Raw genomic sequence first — 22,674 nt, 5'->3', positions numbered from 1 at the left:
ACTCAATGCTTCTCTTCAACTTTCTGGGGAAGTCTATAATTACCACACCCTTTCATTGCTATATACATCAGATGATTTCATGATGTTTGGAGAAATGTTTACCCACTTCCCATTGTATGCGCTTTTGAACTCTTTTTTTTATTATGTGAGTCTATATTTTGGGTGATTTTTTAATTATCCTAAAACAATCTCAGTCATTGCTTTTATTTAACCCCTTTTGTTTAGGCTACCTTTAGTCAAACAAAATAATATCAAATACAATAGAATATTTTGGGGAAGTAACAGAAGTAGGTTGTTGCCTGTACAAGTTTAACAAGTTAGGAAATGAGGATAATTAATGTTGCTCTTTGTGACTCACAAACACATTTAGCAATTTGATAGCATAATCCAGTGCAAGTGTGTTCTGGAGTAAATTTCACTGATTAGTCCAAATGGCTTTAATATATGTTTAAGACTGTCGCTTTAAAGGAATAAAATACATAATTAAACAGATTTTTAAATATTATCAAAACTCAAATCCATTTTTTTTCGAAAAATGACAATAATAAGTGGTAAATATTTATATTTTTACCCAGGTTTACCTATAATGAGTATATAGAGATGTGTGGGTGAATATGTTTTGTGTACACCAACACCAAGTGTAAGCATTATTTTAAACCACACCTTCACATACCTGGGATCCCAAGATGGAATCAATGAAATTATTAAAACAACTACAGTGTATATAAAACAAATAGTGTATGGTGTGTTAAAAGTCTCTGTGAAAAGAGGAATATTTTAATTTGACACTTCAACTAACATTCTGTCTCAAAGTTAGTGCTCATAGCACTTCTCTCAGAAGACCATACTGCTGTCTGGATAATCTGCAAAGACACATCTTTCTGAACATACCAATTAAATTTATCTCGGTAATAATATTAAAATAAAATTGTATATGTGGGATAATATTGATTGAGTGAATAAATTTTTATACCTCCCAGCCCCCAACAAGTCAGAGTATTCTTGAATTGGGCTCAGTTTCACATGGATAGTCATTATAAAGTAGAACACTGCCCTGGAGTAATTCAGTTCGGAGAACTTGAACCAACTTCAACTATTCTGGCTTTGCATTTACCAAGTTGCATTTATTTTTATAATTTGCATTTCTTGGGCTTTCAAAGATGATCCCATCTGCGAAAAACCATTAACAGATTCATCTTCCTTTGTTAATTATAGCAAACTTTTTTACATTTTCATCACTGTTGTAACTGCGGTCACTAAAGGAGACAGTCGCTATACAAGGACTATCTGTACATGAAGTGCAAACTCACATGAGGCCATGTCCAAATGGCTGATGGATGTGTTCCATGGTTGGAATGGTCCGTTTTGGTATGTCAAGGACTGTGGGAGCACGTCTATAAGCAAACCTATGCAATTATTCCCACAATTGTGCCAGAATCAAGCAACATGAAATAATAATTGGTTTGGTAAATGCACACTTCTGTCTTTTTCCTCTATCTCAGCAATGGGGATGGTTGCTGAGACTCAGAATATTTATGTTTTTGTTCATTGATTTGTATGTTATTTTTTTAAAAACTGTTTAATTAAAATCTAGGTCACACCACAAAACTAGGTCATTTTTGCATGGCTTACAATGGATTCAAATCACAATAAATTCCAAAGAAGTTGAATTATAAAATGCTTAAAATGTTCACAGTAAAACATTGATGCAATACTACCAGCAATTTGAGGGGTTCTTTGTAGAAAAGTGGTGTGTTAAAAATCAACCTATATTGTTTTGTTCAGTGATTGGAGAATAAAAACATCTCTACCTGGCAGCAAAGGACAATAAAATGACTGCTTGCTGGGGTTTGAGTAAAGGTAGGAGCCAATCCAAACACACCTAGAACTCCAGTTGTTACTGAAAGTGATACAGTACTTCAGTGTTTCCCAAACTTGACAATTTTAAGGCATGAGGACTTCAACTCCCAGAATTCCACAGGCAGCAACGCTGGCTGTGGAATTCTGGGAGTTGGAGTCCTCATGCCTTAAAATTGTCAAGTTTGGGAAACACTGCAGTACTTCATTGGGGTGGAGCATTCCAGAGACAGAGTATACCATGGACTATTGCCAAGTTCAATACATCTCACCAAGTAGAGCACCTGAAACAAGACCTATTAGCTCATTACACCTCTTTCTTCATAGGAGATTTATTTGAATTTGCTTCAGTCCTATTTATGTTTAAGTATATTCTATCCAAATGTGCATAGTACTGTAGCCAGAATTAACTTAACTCCTATTCATTAAGCCTCTGAGCTGATTTTTTTTTTAATCTTCATAGTCTTAAAGTTTTACTTCTCATTGGCACTAAATAGATCTACTTTCTGAAAACGCCCTGATTTAATTCAGGGCAAGTTGCCTCCTGCCGTGTCTGTATCGTAATCTGAACTAGATCTCCAATTCATAGCCCAATCACAGCAAGAACTTGTAAATATTCAGTATATGACGCAAATACAATTATTTAGTCAAACAAGAGAGTGCAGCTATCACTGCTCCATTCCATGTCCTAATTTACAGCAGGTAAACCTTGCAGTGTTTTTTTTTCTCATATGCATATGAATAAAAGGGAACTCAATACACCGGATTCAGGTCTAGTTTAGTGTTCAGAAGGGAATGGGACAACTTGCCACAGCCAACTCACTGCAGCCAAATCGCCACGGCCAACTTGCCAAAGCTAACTCGGGACAATTTAACAATTCTATTTAGTTACTTAAAATAAATTAAAATTTATTATAATTTTTACCATTCACATTTCATTCTGTCCTTCCTTTTGCATCCTTTCTTTAATGATTCCTTTTCATCATTTCTTTGACATTGGTGTAACTTTTGTCTTGCAACGAGTTGTCCCACAGCGAGTTGGCCATGGTGAATTGTCCAGCAATGAGTTGGCCGTGGCGAGTTGGCTGTGGTGAGTCGGCCATGCCGAGTGTGCCGCAGTGAGTTGGCTGTGGCAATGCCTAGAATCATGCAAGCTTGACTTTCTACAACACAAATGTGGCTGAGCTAATTCCATCTCACCACAGCACACTTACCACAATGGATCACTGTAAATCAGTGTTAGTACAGCAAGTCAGCCCCTATTCACAGATTGTCCCCTCCACTTACATCCTAAGGCAGCATTGGAGAAATGGTAGCCCACCACGTATTTTATTGAGGCTCCTGGCGTGCCTTGTCATCCGTCGAGTTTAAAAAGGCTATTGGGAAGTGTGTTCAGTAACATTTGGCATATCTGACATTTTTCATTTAGTTAGCATTTCTTAATCACCCTCCCAAAGAACAGATTTCTTCTTTTGCCAAATACCTTCTTGAAATATACGATTTAGCATCTATTTCAAACTTTCATGTTGAAGAGACATAAAATCGTAAACACTCATCAACAAATCCAAACCTGGAACTGAAACGTATTCCATAATAAAGAACAGCGCTAAGTAACAGAATTAATTAATGCATATTATCACTGATATATGAAGTCAGATTTCAAATGATGCAGGAGGTGCAATTTTGTTTTTCACTTTAAACTTCAGCAATTAGAAAATATAGTTTTTGGAATGCTTTATTTGGAACAAATGAAGGTAATCTACATTAATAACCACCCCAAAATAACAAAAAACAAAAGAAAATATTTCCCTGTTAAACATATTTCCAAAAAAACATATTAGTTGATTGATGTAATGAAGTTCACTACAAATATAAAATTTCTAATGTTCCAGTGACAAATTAGTGATTTAACTAATTCAGGTCTGAAGAAACTCATATGAGCTCTTCCCTAATTCAATAAAGTTGAAATTCATTATTGCCAAGGAGCGTAAAACGAACTGCAGTATTCTGTAGACACCACAACTTTGCATATTGTTTCATTGCTACTTATCAAAGATATATTTTGCTGAATTTGACCTGAGGTTTATTTTATATGTAAACAACAAAAAACCTTCTTCCCAACTTTGGTGTATGATATCTAGCTGATAAATTTAACTATGGTTCACTAGAAGATGTGCCATAATGAATTATTTTAATCTTTCAAGTGTCCCTATACTTATTTTTGCTAACTGATATGGCTACTCCTCTGTAAATTCACTTGAACAGGAAGTTATTCAATTCAATTAACAGGAGAAACTGCGAGATTGCCTTTGAATATTTCATACCCATAAAAATTGATAACAGGTTTCTTTGTAGGCAGTTCTGTTTAAGGAGAACAGAATCTACCAGCGAATACAATACTGCGACTTTTGTTGTGCTTAAAGAAGAAAAGAAAAGGATGATCCACATTAAATTCATCTTTGTGTTGTAGGATCCGGTACCCGGGAACATCTCGAGACTCAGCTCCTTCTTCAGTTACTTCCAGAGAGACTTTGTGAATGATCTTGGAAAGAACAATGCCTTTCGACTCCGACATCTCAGAGAAATCTGATGCATTCTCATCAAACATGTGAGTCATCCCAAGGCTTTCTAAAATGGGTTTGAAGTCATGTTCACTTTCCACTTTGAATTTGGGGAGGAACACATTCACTCTGCTGTTTGCCATCACACTGGGATTCGTCCACTGTATCAGCTTCTCCAGAGTGAGCTCATTCTCAAGCTAAAGATATAAGAAAACAATGGGTGAATAGAGTATCAGCTCTAACTGGATACTGTATTATTGTACGGTATGGTAATGTAACAGTATTGTATTGTATGTATGGTATTGTATTGTGTTGTATTATTGCCTATCAGCCATACATAGTGGAATTTATCAAGCAGCTGGCAAACCACTGATCACAGATGAAAGAGTTTTATTTAACTTTAAGTCAAAGTTAATTTAGATTCATCAATGCATGCATCAGTTCTTTAATCTACTGTGGCACTGTGTTTTGTCTGAGACTGCTGCAAGTTACATTAATGCAATTGTAGTATCATTGCTGGAATGCTACTAGATGTTGTGTTTTGAGTTAATGAACCATTCCTTCATCCAGTCCAGCTTGCTGTTAGAAGTTGTGGGTACTTCATCACTGGAGGTTTTAAGAAGAGACGGGACAGCCACTTGTCTGAAATGGTATAGGGTCTTCTGCTTGGGCAGGGGGTTGGACTAGAACAGAGGCCCCCAACCTGTTGGACACCAGGGACCGGTTCCGTGGAGAGGTTTTTCGGTGGACTAGAGGGTGTGTGGTTTTGTGTGCTGCCTGCATCCAATGGATGGGGGTTTGCTTGTTTGTGCAGACCGGTTGTCAGCATGCCGCAGCCCGATATTGGTTCACGGACTGGGGGTTGGGGTCCCCTGGACTAGAAGACCTCCAAGGTCTCTTCCAGCTGTATTCTAATTCTATTCAGTCCAGCTTCTTTTTATTAATATAGGGTCCAAATGATAAGGCCCTGCTACATTCAGTGAACTAAACAAATGGCTGCAAGACACGTTAGGAAATAAATCTATTTTTCATTTGTTTCTAATCAGACTGCTTTGAAACATTCAAGGATGAGAGTGATTGATATGCAGCTCCCCAAAGAATACTTTGAAATTTAACCAAATATTTATTTTTACCTGTTCCAATCCAGTTGTATCATCCTCTAGATCTTTAGGTAGTAAGATAAGCATGCTTATATGTTTATTGTGACATGGGAGTTCCAGAATCTTGGTTTTTAAATCATTTATGTAGCCCAAGCATAATGTAGTTTCCAAGTTCATCATCTGCACAGGTTTGGTTTCCGACTAATAAGGAAAAAACAGAAATTGAAAATTCACTTAAATGCCAGTTATGGTCAAAATTCCTGATTATGTATTTATCTTTATATATTGAAAATACAAATTGAGAATAGAACTCAAATGTTAAATTCTTACACAGCTGAATACAAATATGTACACTGTAAAATAAAAGTTTATATTTTGAAGAAATTCAGTCTTTCAACTGAATTATTAAATATAAGTAGAATTTTTAAGAAATGTAATGTGTGTGATTAACAACATTGTATTTGCTTCTTTATAATCATGCACATAAGAATATTAATCTCAGCATCTTATTTTGTGAAATTCAGTGTTGCATTTGTTAACCTAGAACAGGTATATGAATCTAGCTTCTTAGCAAGAGTAGATAGTAAGAATTCTAGAATGGATCACCATGTATTTTAATCCATTTGAAATCCTGACCTGGATTAAGGATTGAATTTGCTATATATAACAGAGGTCAAAAAGAGAGATGATGAGGAAACTACTAATCAAAATTGTGAAAAAGAGTAATTAAGCTTTGTAAAAAAAAATGTAACTCATTTGACATTGGCCCCCAATCTTTTTGCTATCCATAATGTTCTAAAATCTTATTGTATTTTTACCATCTTAGAGCCCATCACTTTTAACTGCAAAAAAGAATGTTCTGATGTCTTCTAAACATTTCATTTGGGTTTTTTTGAGGGATAGATCATAAATAAACCATTGTGAGACATTGGTTTGGGTCAGTAGCTACAAATCACTCATTAGAGCTGATTTTGGATTATGTGACTTGAAGTAAAGGCTAGTTTAAAACTCAGCAAGAAACTGAAGGCTTTTCTGTAGCGTTTAATTTTTGTGTTAAACATTTCAGGTTGCTTCTTCCTATACCTTGCTTATTCTGAACGGGCATTCCTTGGTTTGTGCCTCAGGAAACTTCTTCATCCAGTTTGTTATAAAATAGGCTGCATTTAACAGGATTATCTTGGTCTCATCATTGATACTCTTCTCAGTTAAAATGTTCTCCATTTTACCTGCAGATATAAGGGTGAGAATACTTCATTAGAGGTGCAATCACAGATACGGGGCAAGAACAGCCAAAATTTCTAGGAAAAGGCAATTTAAGATTCTGTCTCTCCAGAAGAATTTAGATTCTAGAAGAGGCATTTACCATAGCTATTTAGCAATACTACTATGGAGTCTCTCAGTTTTTGCTTTAAGAAAAAGATTTGGTCCTTAAGGATGTCTTGCCCATCTGATATTGCTCAATTGTACTTGACTGGCAGTTCCCCCATCCAGCCTGCATAGCGAAGATAGGAAATTTAGTTTAGTAAAACTAAGGATACCAGTCTATGAAAAATTAACCTATTTAGCATTGATTAAACAAACAATCCACCCAACATTTTCGTACAATCTGCTCTTCTGTCTACACATAATAGAATCTCTGTCTACCAGAGAGTCCCAATCTCAGACAGCTTCTGTCATTAAAGGTAGATAATAATGGCTGAAAAGAACCAATGGTCTCATTAGGACATGATTAGGCATAGCTTTAAATCTATAAAAAAAGCAAACTGAATCTCTGTTAGGTAATTGACCCAGCAATGCCAACAGCTGAACAATGGAAACCTCAATGTGCTTTCTGTACAAATCTAAAATCATTCTTTGTAGGCATGAGAGCTAATTTCTGTGTGGCCAGAGGAAAACACTTGATGTCATTTCTAGCCATTACCAAACAAATGACAGATGGAAGCTGGGTCTTCTCCCCAAAAGGAGAAACTGAGTAGCTCTTAATAGAAGAAGCAAAAAGAAGAACACAAAAAGCTTTTCATGTTGATTCCGTAAAAGTTTTTGCACTGGAAACCTGACACTCATCAGAAGTCTTTCATTGTGGCTTTCTAACTTTTCTCCAATAAAGAATAGATCAGATATTCTTAATTTCTAGTTAAATTGTTTTAATAAGTGGTTTTAATTCTACCTATCTGTTAATGCCATCTAGCTTAAGGAGTTTTATATTTTCACGTGCAAGTTGGTCACACCCAAAGAGCTAATGAAGCTGCTGCAAAGCTACTGTATTCAGGAGAGGATAGTTCTGACATAACTATCTGTGGCATATTCTACAAACAGGGCTTTTTTTCTCATAGAACGCCCAGAACAGAGTTCCGGCACCTCTTTTGGATGGAACCTTGTAGGGTAGGCAAGATGGGTTGTATGACGTGTGTGAGTTCTGGCACCTTTTTTTTTTTTTTTTTTTAGGAAAAAAGCACTGTGTACAAAACACCATATAAATTACAGATGCTTCTCTGAGCATTGCCTGGTCAGTAGTAGTTGTGCTGCCCTTGTACAGGTGCCCAAATATAAAATAATAAAAAATAGTAAAAAGTTAGCTACATGAAAGCCCTTGTCTGCAGAAGCAGCAGGAATCCATACTACAAGCAATCATGACAGAACTCGCCACGCACAGCTGAAACTTTCTTTCAATTAAATGATTTTTGTAGCATAAAATATTGCTCTTTCAAATGCAAGCCCATGTTTACAGGGAATCAGCAGAATACCCAACTAGTATTCTGGGTTTCTTTCTGAATTTAAATGATCTATGTAGCACAAGGTATTGCTCTTTCAAATGCAAGCCCATGTTTACAGGGAATCAGCAGAATACCCAATTAGTATTCTGGGTTTCTTTCTGAATTTAAATGATCTATGTAGCACAAGGTATTGCTCTTTCAAATGCAAGCCCATGTTTACAGGGAATCAGCAGAATACCCAACTAGTATTCTGGGTTTCTTTCTGAATTTAAATGATCTATGTAGCACAAGGTATTGCTCTTTCAAATGCAAGCCCATGTTTACAGGGAATCAGCAGAATACCCAACTAGTAGTATGGTATGCCCTGGACAGGCATTCTAGACACAGATGCCTCTGTACAGCCCAAGCCAAAATCCCCAAGAGCAGAATCAATGACAGGATGGAAGAGGGTGTGCCTACGGAAGCCTAAAGTGACCAATAGGAGTTGGGCAGATCACAACTCTTGATTCCATCAGCAACCAAATGGTCAATGAAGCATTACAAAATTATATCTCTGGAAAAAAATGCTTCAGGAAAAGAGGAAAAGACAACTTTAAAATTAAAACAGGTGACAATGATTTTAGAAATGGACTGAGAATGAGATGAAGGCAATGTTATGGGCAAAAAAAAAAGTTACTAGGGATTTTCAACCCTTGGTTAGGGAGAAGTGAGGAAGAATCTATTTTTTGCACTAAATGCATACACTATTTTTCCATATCTTTGAAAAAACAATGACATTTTTTCTATTTGTCTACTATATGCAAAAATAATAGTGTAATAGGATATAATAGTGTGATATATAATGCCAAAAAATCTTGGCTTAATTACACTTCCATATTGCTGACACAGTAGGTCATTTATTGAATGCCAATGAAAGGTAATCTTTAAAAAAGCCTAACCTTACCAGGGAAAAAGGACTTCCATTTTAAAACTGAAATATAGTCAAACTGATTAGTATTGGTGTAGTGGTACTGTAATATTATTAGCACAGAAGCCATAAATAAGCAAACATGTAGAAGGATGAACTCTATATCTGAAGGGATAATTCCCGATTCAAGGACATCATAATTCATGACTTAAAAGAATCTCTTGATAAAGAATGCACTTGCCATCAGTAAGGTCAGAAACAGATTTGTTGATCTGCAGCCTGGTGTCTTCCAGTTTATCTTTAAAATCTACAACTTCAAATTCTGATGGGAAGGGCCTTTTGACAGAATTGATGAATTCCTGAAAGGGAGAAGGCTCCAGGTTAAGACCTAGTTTCCCCACTGGTAATATGAAAATGAAGAGCAAAGGTGTTGCTGCCAAGGACAAAACTGTGACACACATTTTAAACTTGAATAACAACAGGGTGGGGACTTTGATTGGGATTCTACACCCAGAGAGACACAGGAGGACTGGAAACCATCAGGCACACGAGGCAGTTTTGGGGGGCAGTTGTCAATCTCTAAGCCAAACCTGCACAATTCATAACATGTAATAATAATAATAATAATAATAATAATAATAATAATAATAATAATAATAAAGTTGGAAGGGACCTTGGAGGTCATCGAGTGCAACCCTCTGCTCAGGCAGAAACCCTACACCATTTCGGACAAATGGCTGTCCAGTCTCTTCTTAAAAACTTCCAGGGTTGGAGCATTCACCGCTTCTGGAGGCAGGTTGTTCCATTGGTTAATTGTTCTAAGTGTCAGGAAGTTTCTCCTTAGTTCTAGGTTGCTTCTCTCCTTGATGTGATTATTTATGCTTTTGTATTTCCATGAGCCAAAGCCAAATATGTCAAGAGGCCCAAATATTGATGACTCTTGCTCTCGTGCACTTTGCAAGAAATGTCCCATTTACAAATCTCCATCAACTGCTTTCACAATTAATTAAATTAAATTAAGTAGCTTTGCCTAGAACAATAGGTTATACTGTAATGAACTTCAGTGGGCTCGGATTTTTCCCTGATCAAGAAATATTAAGGGAGCAAAGTAAGCAAACAGGAAAGCTTTTTTAATCCAGTGTACAATACTATCATATGCAACATGGGGCAGCTCCTATTTTAAAGATGCATAAAAAATTATAAATCATTTTAATTCCAAATTATACACTGAACATTAATATATAGGTAGTCCTCAATTTGTAGCCATTCATTCAATTACCATTTGAAATTAAAATGGTATTGAAAAATGTGACTTATAACTGATCCTCACACTTAGGACCATTGTAGTATCCCTGTGGTCCTGTGATCAAAATTCAGTCACTTGGCAACTGGCATGTATTTATGACAGATGCAACAGCATCCCAGGATTACATGATCGTGCTTTGTTACTTTTCCAGCAGGTTTTCAGCTAGCAAAGTCAATGGGGAAAGCCAGATTTACTCAACAACTGCATGATTCACTTAACAACTGCAGTGGAAAAAAAATGGTAGTAAAATCGGGTGAGACTCATTTAAGAACTGCCTCGCTTAGCAACTGAAATTTTCATCCCAATTGTGGTCTTAAGTCAAGAACTACCTGTAGTTTCTCCACATCAGTAAAAGTGGCCTTGAATCAATAGTGTTTGGACTTAAGGTGAACTGCTTCAAAATTCAATAATACCAGCACATTAAAATCAAATGAATATTTATTGTGGCCTATGCTTCGAATGTGCGAAACTCAACTTGAAACATTCCTCAGCGTATAAAAATGAAAACAAAAAGAAAAATGCACAAGTTAACATTAAATAAACCAGAAGTTAAAAACTACAGGTCCGTTTCCAACTCATATTCCTCAAGGGAATTTTCTTTGGGGACCGCTGGCAGCAGAAAAGGGAGAAAATCAGCTTTCAGACTCTCACATCCTCCTGGATTCTCTCCACAGTTCTTTAGTGAATCTTTTCTTTGGGATGTGGCAAGATCAAGCTGCCAAAAAAAAAAAAAAAAACCAAACCCAACCCCAAACTTCTGTTTTTATTCTACTGTCTGAATCTTCTAATAACATCTTCTGTCAACAGAAGAGAGCTACTTGCTACAACCCAGTCTATGACAACTGAATTTCAGTAATTCTCATTAAAAACTACAAGTTATAATTAAGACTTGTAGACTTCAACTCCCAGTATGCTGACTGGGGAATTCTGGGAACTGAAGTCCACCAAGTGCTAAAGTTGCCAAAGTTGGACACACACACACACACACACACACACACACACACACACACGCTATAGCGATTCTAATTTGGGCTGCAATTTCATGCATCACTTTTGCTGCCAAGCAAGAACAATTTCAATGGTTGGAACTCTCAGATTATTATCAGCCCCTTGGAAACGTTGCTTACTTTACTTCTAGTTTTCAGTAAAAACATCCAATAGTGAAAAATGTGTTTCCTTAACGACCAGATTCACTTAATGACCATAGTAATTCACTTCGCTACTGGGGGAGAGGGAAAAGTCATAAAACTAGATCAGTCACGTGATGACCCACTTTGATCATCACAACTGACAACAGTAATGGGCCATTTCCATTACAGTCATAAACTGAGAATACCTATAGATTTAAAAAATTAATAAATTTAGTAAAGCCACCATGAGCATAATGTAATTAATTATGGAATGTAGATGGTAACTGTCAACCAATAATTACTATTATTTCTTCCCAACTTACCACACTAGGGTTAAGGGATTTTTCTACATAAAGCCGCTTAATCATTTTTAATGAATAAAATGAGCTAAGTTTGGCAGCATCTGAGGTAATTGTCTGGAATCCAAATGGAATATCTTTGACATCTTCTAGATGGAGGCCCTGTTAATAAACAAATACCAGTTTAAATATTGATTTCAGTAAAGATTTCTGCCATAGTGCTTTCAACCCAATTAAACAAAACATAAGAACCCAATTAAACCCAATTAAACAAAGCATTCTTTCCTATCTGATATTTTGTCCAGCTTCTTATTTTTACTGTGGCCAGGAAGAGGTCAGTGAGAAGCATGCTAGTAGGACATGAAGAGTGACGCCTTCACCAGTAACTAGTACTCACAAATGGCCTCTAATAACCTTTTCCTCCCTGTATGGGCTTCACCTCTTTTAACTTAAGTTATAGTGGGGGCCAACAATATAGCAAACATTTTAATTACTTTGAATTAATTCAGCTCCATCAATGTATAGGCAGTTCAGTTTGCCTCCATAGGTTTACTTCACCTTTGCTGCCATATGCAGAGATTACCAAATGCAATAGCTAATGCCTGTTAAATACAATAGATTTCAGCTGTGGGGATTCTTTATATAAAATCGGGATTGCATTTTTGACAGCTTTAATTAATAATTAAATAATTAATTATTAATTTTTTGAACAATTAATCAGTGGAATGACTTGCCTCCAGAACCTGTAGGTGCTCCAGCACTGGAGATTTTTAAGAAGAGATTGGACAACAATTTGTCTGAAATGGTATAGGGTTTCCTGCTTGAGCAGGGAGTTGGACTAGAAGACTTCCAATCTCTTCTAACTTTGTTATTATGTTATTCTGTAATAGATTAATTCAACAACATTTAACGCTAGGGTCCTAAGTGAAAGTGTGAGGAACTACATTTTCTTGAGCCAAGAAAATGCATATAAGAGATCTACAGTGTTATTTCCATATTCTGCTCTTTAAAAAAGTGTGACTACTTCTAAACATAGCATTTTACACGGTCCAAGTAGCTTTCCTTAATATTTTCTTATCAACTTTGTGATATCAAGATATTACTATTATAATTTAGTTCTAGATTTAGACAAAATAAGTAGTAGTAGTATCCACAACCACAATATGTCAACCCACACATTGTTGTGTCCTTGTGCAAATGCAGCCCTACCATATGGCCACACTAAGAGGAGGAAAGAACAAGAAAAAGTTATAAACAATAGGAAATATTTAAGGGACCTTTCAGGTTTTGTATATCTCTTTTTTAAGACCAAATATGTGGCAATATGTTGTCTTTGTTTCATTTTAAGGTTTAACTCTGTTTCCTGCCTTATGTTTGAGAACCTTTGCTGCTAAACTAAACCAAGATTTAATGGACGAATATAACAATACTTGAATTTATAGAAGGTCAATTATCATCTATGTAGCAAAGGAAAAATAGAAAAATATATACAATAATATTCCCAAACAATAAGTAAGAGTTATGTTAAAAGTAAACATCCTACCTGTTTCATCTGGGTTGCTGTGTCACCGTTAGCTGCTTTATATGCTAGAGCAAGAGAAGTTGATAAGGAAAGTGGACTAAAAATAAAATTAGCACTTTTGTCCATTTCACACAGTTTTTTGAAAAGATCAACCGAAAAAGCTGTATTTGCAGCTTGTATCGCATCCATGGTTAAGATTCTGAAATCAAAAGGGAAAAATAATTAATCAGCCAAAGAATCTTGCATATGAGTAACTGCTACTTTCTCACATCCCACATGCCAGTAAACACTGAATGGCACTGTAGCCTTGCAGTATAAGTTAACAAATGTTTAACCTGAAGTAACAATCATGACATTTAATACTATCTACATGCGGTATGTACAGAAAGGAGAGTACAATGTGGTCTAAAGTTGTCTTTGAGTCAAAAAGCTTTGAACCAGTCCCTACAACCTCTTGAATTATCTCATCACAACATTATAGCAGAAGAAATCCACACAACTGGCAAAATTTCTCTTCTTACAGTTCTGAAAGCTAAAGTGGATCTATTCAAGTTTCAGATTAGGGCTATCAGATATATGCTCATTACTTTCCCCTACCTCAGTGAAATTTAAAACTTTCTTTCTAAGAAGTTTAAACATTTGGGAATATTTTATCTTTTCACATTAGATCCACTAATTAGTGGTAAAAACCTCACTACAACGATCATAATACAATACCAGACATCCAACTGATACCTATATGTTCTTAACTGCAGCCATAAACACACATGCACACACACACACAAATATACTTTTTAAAGAGAATTTACAATTGTTGAATTCATCAAATGTGAGAGGAATTGTTATTGGGAATTGAAATGTTTCTGGGGGCGGTGTATGAACATTGCTGAGGAATTTGACCTGGGAAGAGATTATTGAAGCAAGTTTTATAAATATAGGAGAAAGAGACTTACTTAGAGGAGAAAGTGTCACAAGAATAGGCAAAGGCTTTCCCCTAGTTTACTATATCCTACCAGGAGGAGATTTCAATAATCCTTAATTCTGTATTTATACACTACTACACCCTTTTGGTCAGTACAAGATGAAGAAGAATCAGGGTCATCCCCATTAAGTGCCATCTCAGAATTCTTTCTTAGCTCATGTTTTATTCTCTTAAAAGACACAGAGTGTTTAAGTTGTGTGTCTAAACAAGCAATTAACTAATGTACGGCTTAATTTATTATTTTATTTTATTTTGCTTTGGATGTAACAATTATTGTCTTGACTGAGGTGGCCAAATCCTCATGTGGGCCTATCCATATCAGCGTTAAAACAAAATTATTTGAAAACTTTCCCAAGTATAACTCATAGGTCACATGGACATTTATGATGACACTGGACTAGAACATTTCCCATTAGTAATTCACATGGTGCATGCTTTGTCTCATACAAAATACAAGAATTATTGCACAGTCCTGTGCACCTGTGCACAATCCACTTACAGCTTAAAAAGAGTTCTCCAAAAAGTAAATCTTAACAATTTTCTGAACATGCAAAGATGAAGCATGTCAAAGGGCAACTGAACTCAGTAACAACTGAAGAAAACAAAATATGCTCACATATTCTTGTTCTAGGACCAGGTGAACCCAGAAGCATTACTCCTTCTCATGCGACTAAGATAGCATGAAAGGTAATATACTACAAAGAAGAAAGCAATGGAAAATCAGCAGCAACTGAAGAAAACAAAACAGGCCATTGTTTATATGCATAAAACTTAGTTTAGTTGTAGAGATTTGTTTATATGTCTTAATTTAAGGGGAGTTAAAGGTTAAGTATGATTTTTTTTCTTTTTTCTTTCTTTTTTTTCCTTTTTTTATTATTGTTAACCTTCTTATTAATAACCCTGTATTCTGCTCTGGGAAGCGAGGGGGGGAGGGTTGAGGGTGGGTGGGTGGGTGGGTGGGTGGGTAATGATAATATAGTTATGGCAAATGCTTGGGCATTTCCCCTATGCTGCGTTCATGTGTGTGAGAGGGATGAAAGGGGAGGAAGGAGTAGGAAGGAAGTAGGATGGTTAGAGGAGATGGGGAGGGGAAGAGAGCAGGAGGGGAGGAGAGAAAGAGGAGGGAAGTAGGGAAGGTTTAGAGAGGGTGGACGCAGCCTGGGGGGAATAGGCAGGCGGTACCAATGGTTAATTGTATTTTGTATGAATAAATGGAAAATAAAAACTTTTTTAATAAAAAAAAACTTAGTTTAGTGCAGATATATCTCCATCTAATTTCCCTTGTTGAAAGCCTCCCTAGAAAACAAGCAGCAGTGTAAGAAAGCTCAGCAATAGACCTAGAGGCCATATTTAATATCAATTTCCCAATGAAGTACTATTCAAAAAGAAGAATATGAAGCTATTAGTCACTGGAAAATCTCAGTGAGGTGGAACCAGGGAATAACTGACGTACTGGTTAAGGAATTCGTATGGAGAATTATGCTTAAGTCAGCACCTCTAACCAATTGCTCAAGGCATAGTAGCATCTTTGAAGTACAGCAAATCTGAAACACACCCACATTTTACTAAAATGCCTGGGATGAACTATTCTACTTATTAATCTTTCTCTTCTCCAGAAATCTCTTTTAAAATTTCAATTAAATTCATTTTTAAGTGATTTGAGGCTTCTTCTACGTAGTATATTACCTTTCATGCTATCTTAGTCACATGAGAAGGAGTAATGCTTCTGGGTTCACCTAGAATAAGAATATGTGAGCATATTTTGTTTTCTTCAGTTGTTACTGAGTTCAGTTGCCCTTTGACATGCCTCATCTTTGCATGTTCAAAAAATTGTGAGATCTTGAAATTTTTGTTTTCTTGGTTGGTTTAAACAGAATCTCCACTTCTACGAGTTGTACAACAGCCACATATAAAATTAAAGAGTTCTTAAGTTTAGGAATATGATTGACATATAGTTATTTTTCCACACAAAAATAATTCTGGGCTCTTCCTAAAGTATTTTAGACATGTAATTTACTGTAGCAGAAGCTGAGAGTTATCTCCCAAATTATTAGAAAGTTATGCCAGTCCCATCAGGGGTTCCCAATTCTCAATCCATGGACTGGCACCAGGCCACGGCATGCCAGAAACCAGGCCGTACAAACAAGTGTGAAACCCCATCCACGGGATGCAGGTAGCATGCAAAACCACACCTCCTTCAGTGCACGGAAAAAATCTATCCATGGAACTGGTGCCCAAAAGGGTTTGGAGGCCACTGCTCTACATGTTCCCCCCAAAATTTCCCAGTGCTTCTGTTCACAACACCAAATAGAGGAGATAAATATTTTATGCTCCCCTCTTATGTAGAGAGAAGGGAGAAATCTCCATAATTTGTGATTCACCAATCTGAACAGACAGCTCACTAACGGTGGACTGTGGCTTGCCAAGACCTTTGACAAGCTGGCTGTCTTTGCAATCCCAGAAAAGTACCAACATAAGATCTGTTAAACCCTGGATGGGCAACCTTATATGATCAATAATTGTGCTAGTTCATAAGCTATGCAATAAAGCATTACAAATTATATATTTATTTTACTTTTGCTGTGTGTGATCCACAGAAGTATTGTTTAATCTCAAGCTTCCCAGATAATATAAAATGTACTCACTCTTATGGAAGATTTACCTTTGTTTTCCATGTAACCATATATACTCAGATTTTGCATAGAATTGAGAACTAGCCAGAGCATGAGGTTCTCTAGAGAAAGCTGTAGCTTTTCATATTATCCCATCAACACAAGTAAAAAAGATGCTGAAATAATTTCTACACATCATGAGGATAATGGAAGTACTAAACTTTATATTACAATCATTTAGTATACTTGTAGTCTGCCTTTTTTTCTGTGACATAGCAGAAGAAATTGCAGCCATGGAGTCCACAGGGATCTCCCACGAAGTTTTGACCCAATCTAGATTTTCTTGACTTGAGCAAGAGAGCACCATTGTTGCATCATGTTTCTTCAAACTACGTCATGCCTTAACAATGATCCTATAAGGCCCATGAGCAGCATGAGACACAATTGAGTTGGATCATTTTCAGATTCTTAAAAATAAATTAATAAACATAATTTAATCTTCATCAGCTAAAAATTACAAGAGCCATATAGACTAGCATTGGCTCAGGCTCATTGGCTACTTTTTGGATGCTAAAACATTGAAAAACATGTAATAATTCTCCTAGTGCCTTGGCCTCATGCTACATCTTAATTAAATTGCTTTTAGGGCAAAGATTTAGAAACAGGGATGGCTCTACTGTCAAGGAGAGAAAGGAGCTGTCAGTTCACATAGCAAATAATGGAAGATGACAAAAAGGCTCTCGAAGGGAAACAGCTCTGCTCCCCTTTAAGCTGCCTGCTTGTGGAAGTGTGAGTTATATAAACAGCTTACCTTGAAAGAGAGGAGGGGATGAGAAAGAAACTCAAGATTGCCTCACCTTGATTCTCTTGAGTATAATAGTTGGATGAGAAAAATTATATCAGGCTTTCAAAATACTATGATTATACCCTATAACATTAAAGTAAAGTTCCAGTATTTCTTGTGGGATCTCTTTCCTGATCTGGCCTACCTCAAAGGGCTGATACTACTTTCTACAGGTGTAGTGAAGAACACGGTCCTAGTATTGTCAAAGCAGATTTTGTATAAGGAGACAGGTTCCCATTGGGTTCCTTGCCTCAGTCAGTAAAATATTTTGGGCTATGTTAATAATTACGTTTGTTCAAGTTATATTCTGATGTAGAATGCATACTTAATAGTCTTGAAGGACAGGTTTCTTACCCTCAACTACCTTGCAGGGCTTAAATCCATCATTCCTCCAAGAATTCAGAGCACCTTTCATAAGAATCTCTTTTATCTCCATAACAGCAAACTGGTGAACTAGTTTAAGTAAGTTTGGTGGCTAAGGGTGCACTTGAATCTGAGTCTTTTGGTCTGTTTATAAATGACATGAATAGAAGCCAAGTCATCATAAAGAAGGAGGTCTGTGGCTTTACCATCAGACTAAAAGTGAGAGACTTCACTTTTATTAAAATATTGTATGCTTGGATAATATCATAAAAGTTGGTTTTCCTCTTCAGGATTAAAAAAATAATACAGGGTAGAAAAAGTTAATGGGTCCTTACTTTCCTCCTCAGACTCCGACTGAGTTTCTTTTCATGCAGAAAAAGGAAAGAAGGAAAATGCAGATCGAATGGAAAGCATTCCTTATGCAAACTTTAGACTCATTCATTCCCATTCTCATGCCTGATACAGTCTAAAGAGCCAGAAACAGTCATCACATGTTTGTAATTGTCTGTATATAAAAGCACAAGATCAGACAATGATCCTGTCCTGCTGAAATAAAGATCAGTCTTACCATCCTTTATTTGATGAACAACATAAAAAGAAGCTGAGTCAAAGGCCCACACCCTATGAAAAATCTCACCTTTAATCAAGTTTCTACTCGCAATCTCATACACTTTGGATGATTCCAATGGACAGCTCCTAATGCAACCAGTGAGAAGGCATTAGATCAGGGGTCTTCAAACTTGGCCCTTTTATGACTTTGGACTTCAACTCCCAGAATTCCTCAGCCAGGCACTCTGGCTGAGGAATTCTGGGTGTTGAAGTCCACAAGTCATAAAAGGGCCAAGTTTGAAGACCCCTGCACTAGATAGCTATTCTACCTTAAGTGATTTGTTTGACCTTGGAAAAAATGGAGAAAGAGATGGGGGAGAGAGAAAGAGACAGTAATGTGGAAGCACAGGAGGATCACAAGTAGAAGATACTATTTAAAAAAAAAAACAACCTTAAATTCTATAAATGAAACAGGACAATTGCACAAGAAATCTTGCCTACCATACGACAGACTACGGTTATTCACCACCCAGTCAATCAAGCTTATAAGTAAGCTTATCATCCTTGTTCCACATTGTAAGGTGTGATTTTTCAAAACACTCGCTAAAAAGTAAACTATTGTACCATATACAGGTTAGATCAATACAAGCAATACAGCATATAAACAAGACAACTATAGAAATGTTCCAGCACTATTCACTCTGAAATTTATCGGCCAAATGAAGTTATGCAAAATGGGAAATTCCGTCAATTTCTCCTGCAGTGCCCCCCTTTTTTTTATTTTCAGCCCCACTGGGTCCTTTATAAGGAATCCTGGGTATTTGCTTAGACGTCTACAAAGGGTGTAAAAGATATTCCTCACTTACCTTATGTAGCAGCTCTATTTCCTGAACTGAGAAAAGAAAGATGTAAAAAGCACAATTGAAAGACTGGTGTTACTGATGACAGTATGAAACACAAAGACTGAACTGCATTAGTTCACCTGAATGCTGATGCCACTCCCTGTTTTGTGCTTGTACTTATTCTCTCTCCCTCCCCCCCCCCTCTCTCTCTCTCTCTCTCTCTCTCTCTCTCTCTCTCTCTCTCTCTCTCGTTATTAATCATCCCGTTTGGCATTTCACATATGATGGAATTTAGGCTGAACAGCCAAAGTAAAAACGTTTCCAACAGCTGTAACATGCTCCAGCAGGATGAAGTCATTTTACAAAGGTTTCTTTCTCACTGCTAAGAGGTTTTGGTAAAGAGACTAAGAAGTAGTGCAAGACCAGACTATATGGTTATGGATTCTATTCTAAAGGTGTTTGGGGTGAAATGACTCTGAGATGTTGCAGCTATCTCAAAAGAGACAATACTTTACATAAAAAAATGGGGGGGGGAATGAGCATTAGAACATAGAGAAACAAGTCTGATCTTTCTACTTTCAGTCTGGCTCAGCATTTTGTGGTCCTTGAGAAGCTTCAAAAAAAAAACAAAAAACACTGCCTGCTAAGAGCTATTATTGTGGTTGAGCAAATCCTGGATTTTGATGCAAGTGAAATCAATGTTTCTGTCCAAACATTCTGTCCAAAGTGGATTCTCCATAGAGAAACACAAATTAGCATCAGAAGACCAACATTAACCCCCTCCCAAATTATGCATTCCCCACCTTTTCTGGCTACAAGAATTTTTTATTTCCCTTTACAATTAACCACAGTTGGCTGGGTCATCCAAACTCAGACTGACTGTATTAATGTTAATTTCAAAACATAGTTCTTGAAGTTTGTTTTCATTAAGCAAAGTAAGTTAAGATTAGTCTCAACAGTTAACTTTAAGCCAAATTTAGTGTTCAGAAGACACAGTAGATTGCAGCCAATCCAAAGTAGAAGTGGAAATGAATGTTTCTTGTCTCTTGCTAATAGCTATGTTGGGAAATAAAATCTACATATGTGTATAGGAGGAATTTTGGAGTCATTGCTGAAATTCTAACTCATGGATTATATCCAAATGTAATCAACGTGTTATAGATCTAATTCCCATTAACAACTACAACAGGTTTTTCCTGCCCAAGGCGCACGGCAGCATCGGATCAAGTGGATTGTTATTTAACAGAGGGCATGTAGATAAAAAGGTTCCTCTCCCTCTCCCAGATCAAAATTATAATTCCTTATAATTCCTTTCTTGAAATTCCTTTTCAAGAAAAATGAAAAAGTCATTAGGGCTATATGCTTTCAGTGGCCTATGATGTGGCCCTCAGAAAGATATCACAAAGCATACATCCATTGAAAAGATGGTGCAAATTTTACACAAAGAAAGCACATGGATGCTTTTAAGTGAGAATATTCTAATGCTGAACACAAATATGCACATCTCGAAAGCAACTCTTAGATAGCAATCTAGCACTATGTACAAATGGCAGTCCTGTAATAAGTTTGCTCTTTCTTCAGTTTTCCTGCCAGCTAATGCCCTGCCACTCCCTTTGAAGTATTAGAGCAGTTTGTTCAAACATGTCATGAAACATTCTCTTTCCTCAACTTCACCTTAGCAAAATTAGTTGAATTTTCCAGAACATATCTTCAATGTAACCTATTAACCAAAGAACAATTGTATAGATGTTCAATTGATTGCAAATAGTTTAAATGCAGTGAAATATTGTAGTTATGACTGTTCTGTACCATTGTCACTAGCATCTAGTACAAAAATGTATGTGTAAATAAGCCACTAAAGTGAAATTGTGGCAGTTATAATTCCTTTGCTATTCAGTGCAATCTCAAAAACAGTATTTGTAATTGGAGGAAGACAAAAAAAACACTTGATAGTTAAGGTAATAAATAGTTTATAATAAATAAATATATCTCTTGAATTTTTTTCTGCGTCCTATTACTTCAATCAGAGAGCATTTACATTAGGGATATCAACATGCTTATTACTAGCGTGCCTGTCAAGCCTATATGATTAAGCGGGGAGGGGGTAATTATCCATCAAACTTCCAAGCGATGATCTAATTGTTATAAAGTACTATAAAGTAATTGTGGCAAATGTTCTTAATTTTAATCCTGTATATATCTAAAAGAAATCCTCTGACATTTGGTGCTTCTTTTGCTTTGACAATGTCAGAGCTGCAATTGCAGCTGCAATTGCAATTCAACTGCAATTCTATTCCACACTTCTGGAAATAGTTTTCACTATGGTTCATTCCAAATAAGATAAGATACAGCATTTAAAATAGCCAAAGAAGGTCTCATGAAAAGTCAGATACTGGCATTCATGAAACTAAAGCCTAAAGCCCTCTCATGCAAATTTAAACCTATTAGGGAGGTGGGCCGTTTAGAAACAAGATAATTGAATGAATGAATGAATGAATGAATGAATGAATGAGCTTCATGCTTCTTGAAATGAATTGGACTGGACAATAAAGAAATCTCAAAAGTCAGAAAAATCTTCCTCACCATTCACCATTCTTACTTGGCTCTTATCATGCTTTACTTTCTAATTCAAAGCTCCATTTCCATGACATGCTGATTAGGGAGTCACAGAAGTAAGCAACCGGTGCAAATTCAAAAACTGAATTAACCAATTAACCCAGGAGGAATTAGGTTTAGCCCCAGACTTTTTAAAAATCAAACTAATTGTACCCAGTCAACTAACTCCACCACCAATGTCATATAAATTATTTACTAGAGGACAATTCTGACATCCATGACCCAGAAGGTATTCCTTGACTTATGGCCAAGCCTGAGCCCAGAATTTTCATCATGAATTGTTGCAGTCGTATGTTGAGTCACCCTGAGACCATTTTTACAACAATCACAAAACAAGCCACCATGATCATTAAGCAAATCACAGGTTCATAACTCCAAATCCATCTTATCCAATGGGCATTTTTTGTGGAAAATGGTAAAAAAATGATCATGTTACTGCATGGTGTGACAGCCATAACTTCGATGAGGTC

The 22,674-nt window shown here is 36.4% G+C and overlaps 1 protein-coding gene across 1 annotated transcript; it reads right to left on the bottom strand.

Moving 5' to 3' along the window:
• Positions 1-3,576: 3,576 nt before the first annotated feature.
• Positions 3,577-19,737, bottom strand: SERPINB5 (serpin family B member 5). Its single transcript, XM_039319703.1, has 7 exons — positions 19,613-19,737; positions 13,418-13,595; positions 11,899-12,036; positions 9,381-9,498; positions 6,602-6,744; positions 5,552-5,719; positions 3,577-4,615 (listed from the first exon to the last, which is right to left on the bottom strand). The coding sequence occupies exons 2-7, from the start codon at positions 13,583-13,585 to the stop codon at positions 4,223-4,225; spliced, it is 1,128 nt and encodes a 375-aa protein (XP_039175637.1). The 5' UTR covers positions 13,586-13,595; positions 19,613-19,737; the 3' UTR covers positions 3,577-4,222.
• Between the last annotated feature and the right edge of the window lie 2,937 nt (positions 19,738-22,674).

This window comes from Crotalus tigris, unplaced genomic scaffold, assembly GCF_016545835.1.
Source record: "Crotalus tigris isolate CLP2741 ecotype Arizona unplaced genomic scaffold, ASM1654583v1 scf7180000023608.1681014, whole genome shotgun sequence".
Classification (NCBI taxonomy): domain Eukaryota; kingdom Metazoa; phylum Chordata; class Lepidosauria; order Squamata; family Viperidae; genus Crotalus; species Crotalus tigris.
Note: the sequence above shows the minus strand (reverse complement) of the source record. Positions and strands in the feature narration are given on the sequence as shown.

What these genes read in the sequence shown, in the direction of transcription:
- SERPINB5 (XM_039319703.1), bottom strand. Translation starts at nt 13,585, where the DNA reads ATGGATGCGATACAAGCTGCAAATACAGCTTTTTCGGTTGATCTTTTC. An exon ending in AATCCCTTAACCCTAGTGTG is followed by an intron (nt 9,499 to 11,898) that starts GTAAGTTGGGAA and finishes TCTCCCTTTCAG; the next exon opens with GAATTCATCAATTCTGTCAA. An exon ending in TGTTTCTGACCTTACTGATG is followed by an intron (nt 6,745 to 9,380) that starts GCAAGTGCATTC and finishes TTATATCTGCAG; the next exon opens with GTAAAATGGAGAACATTTTA.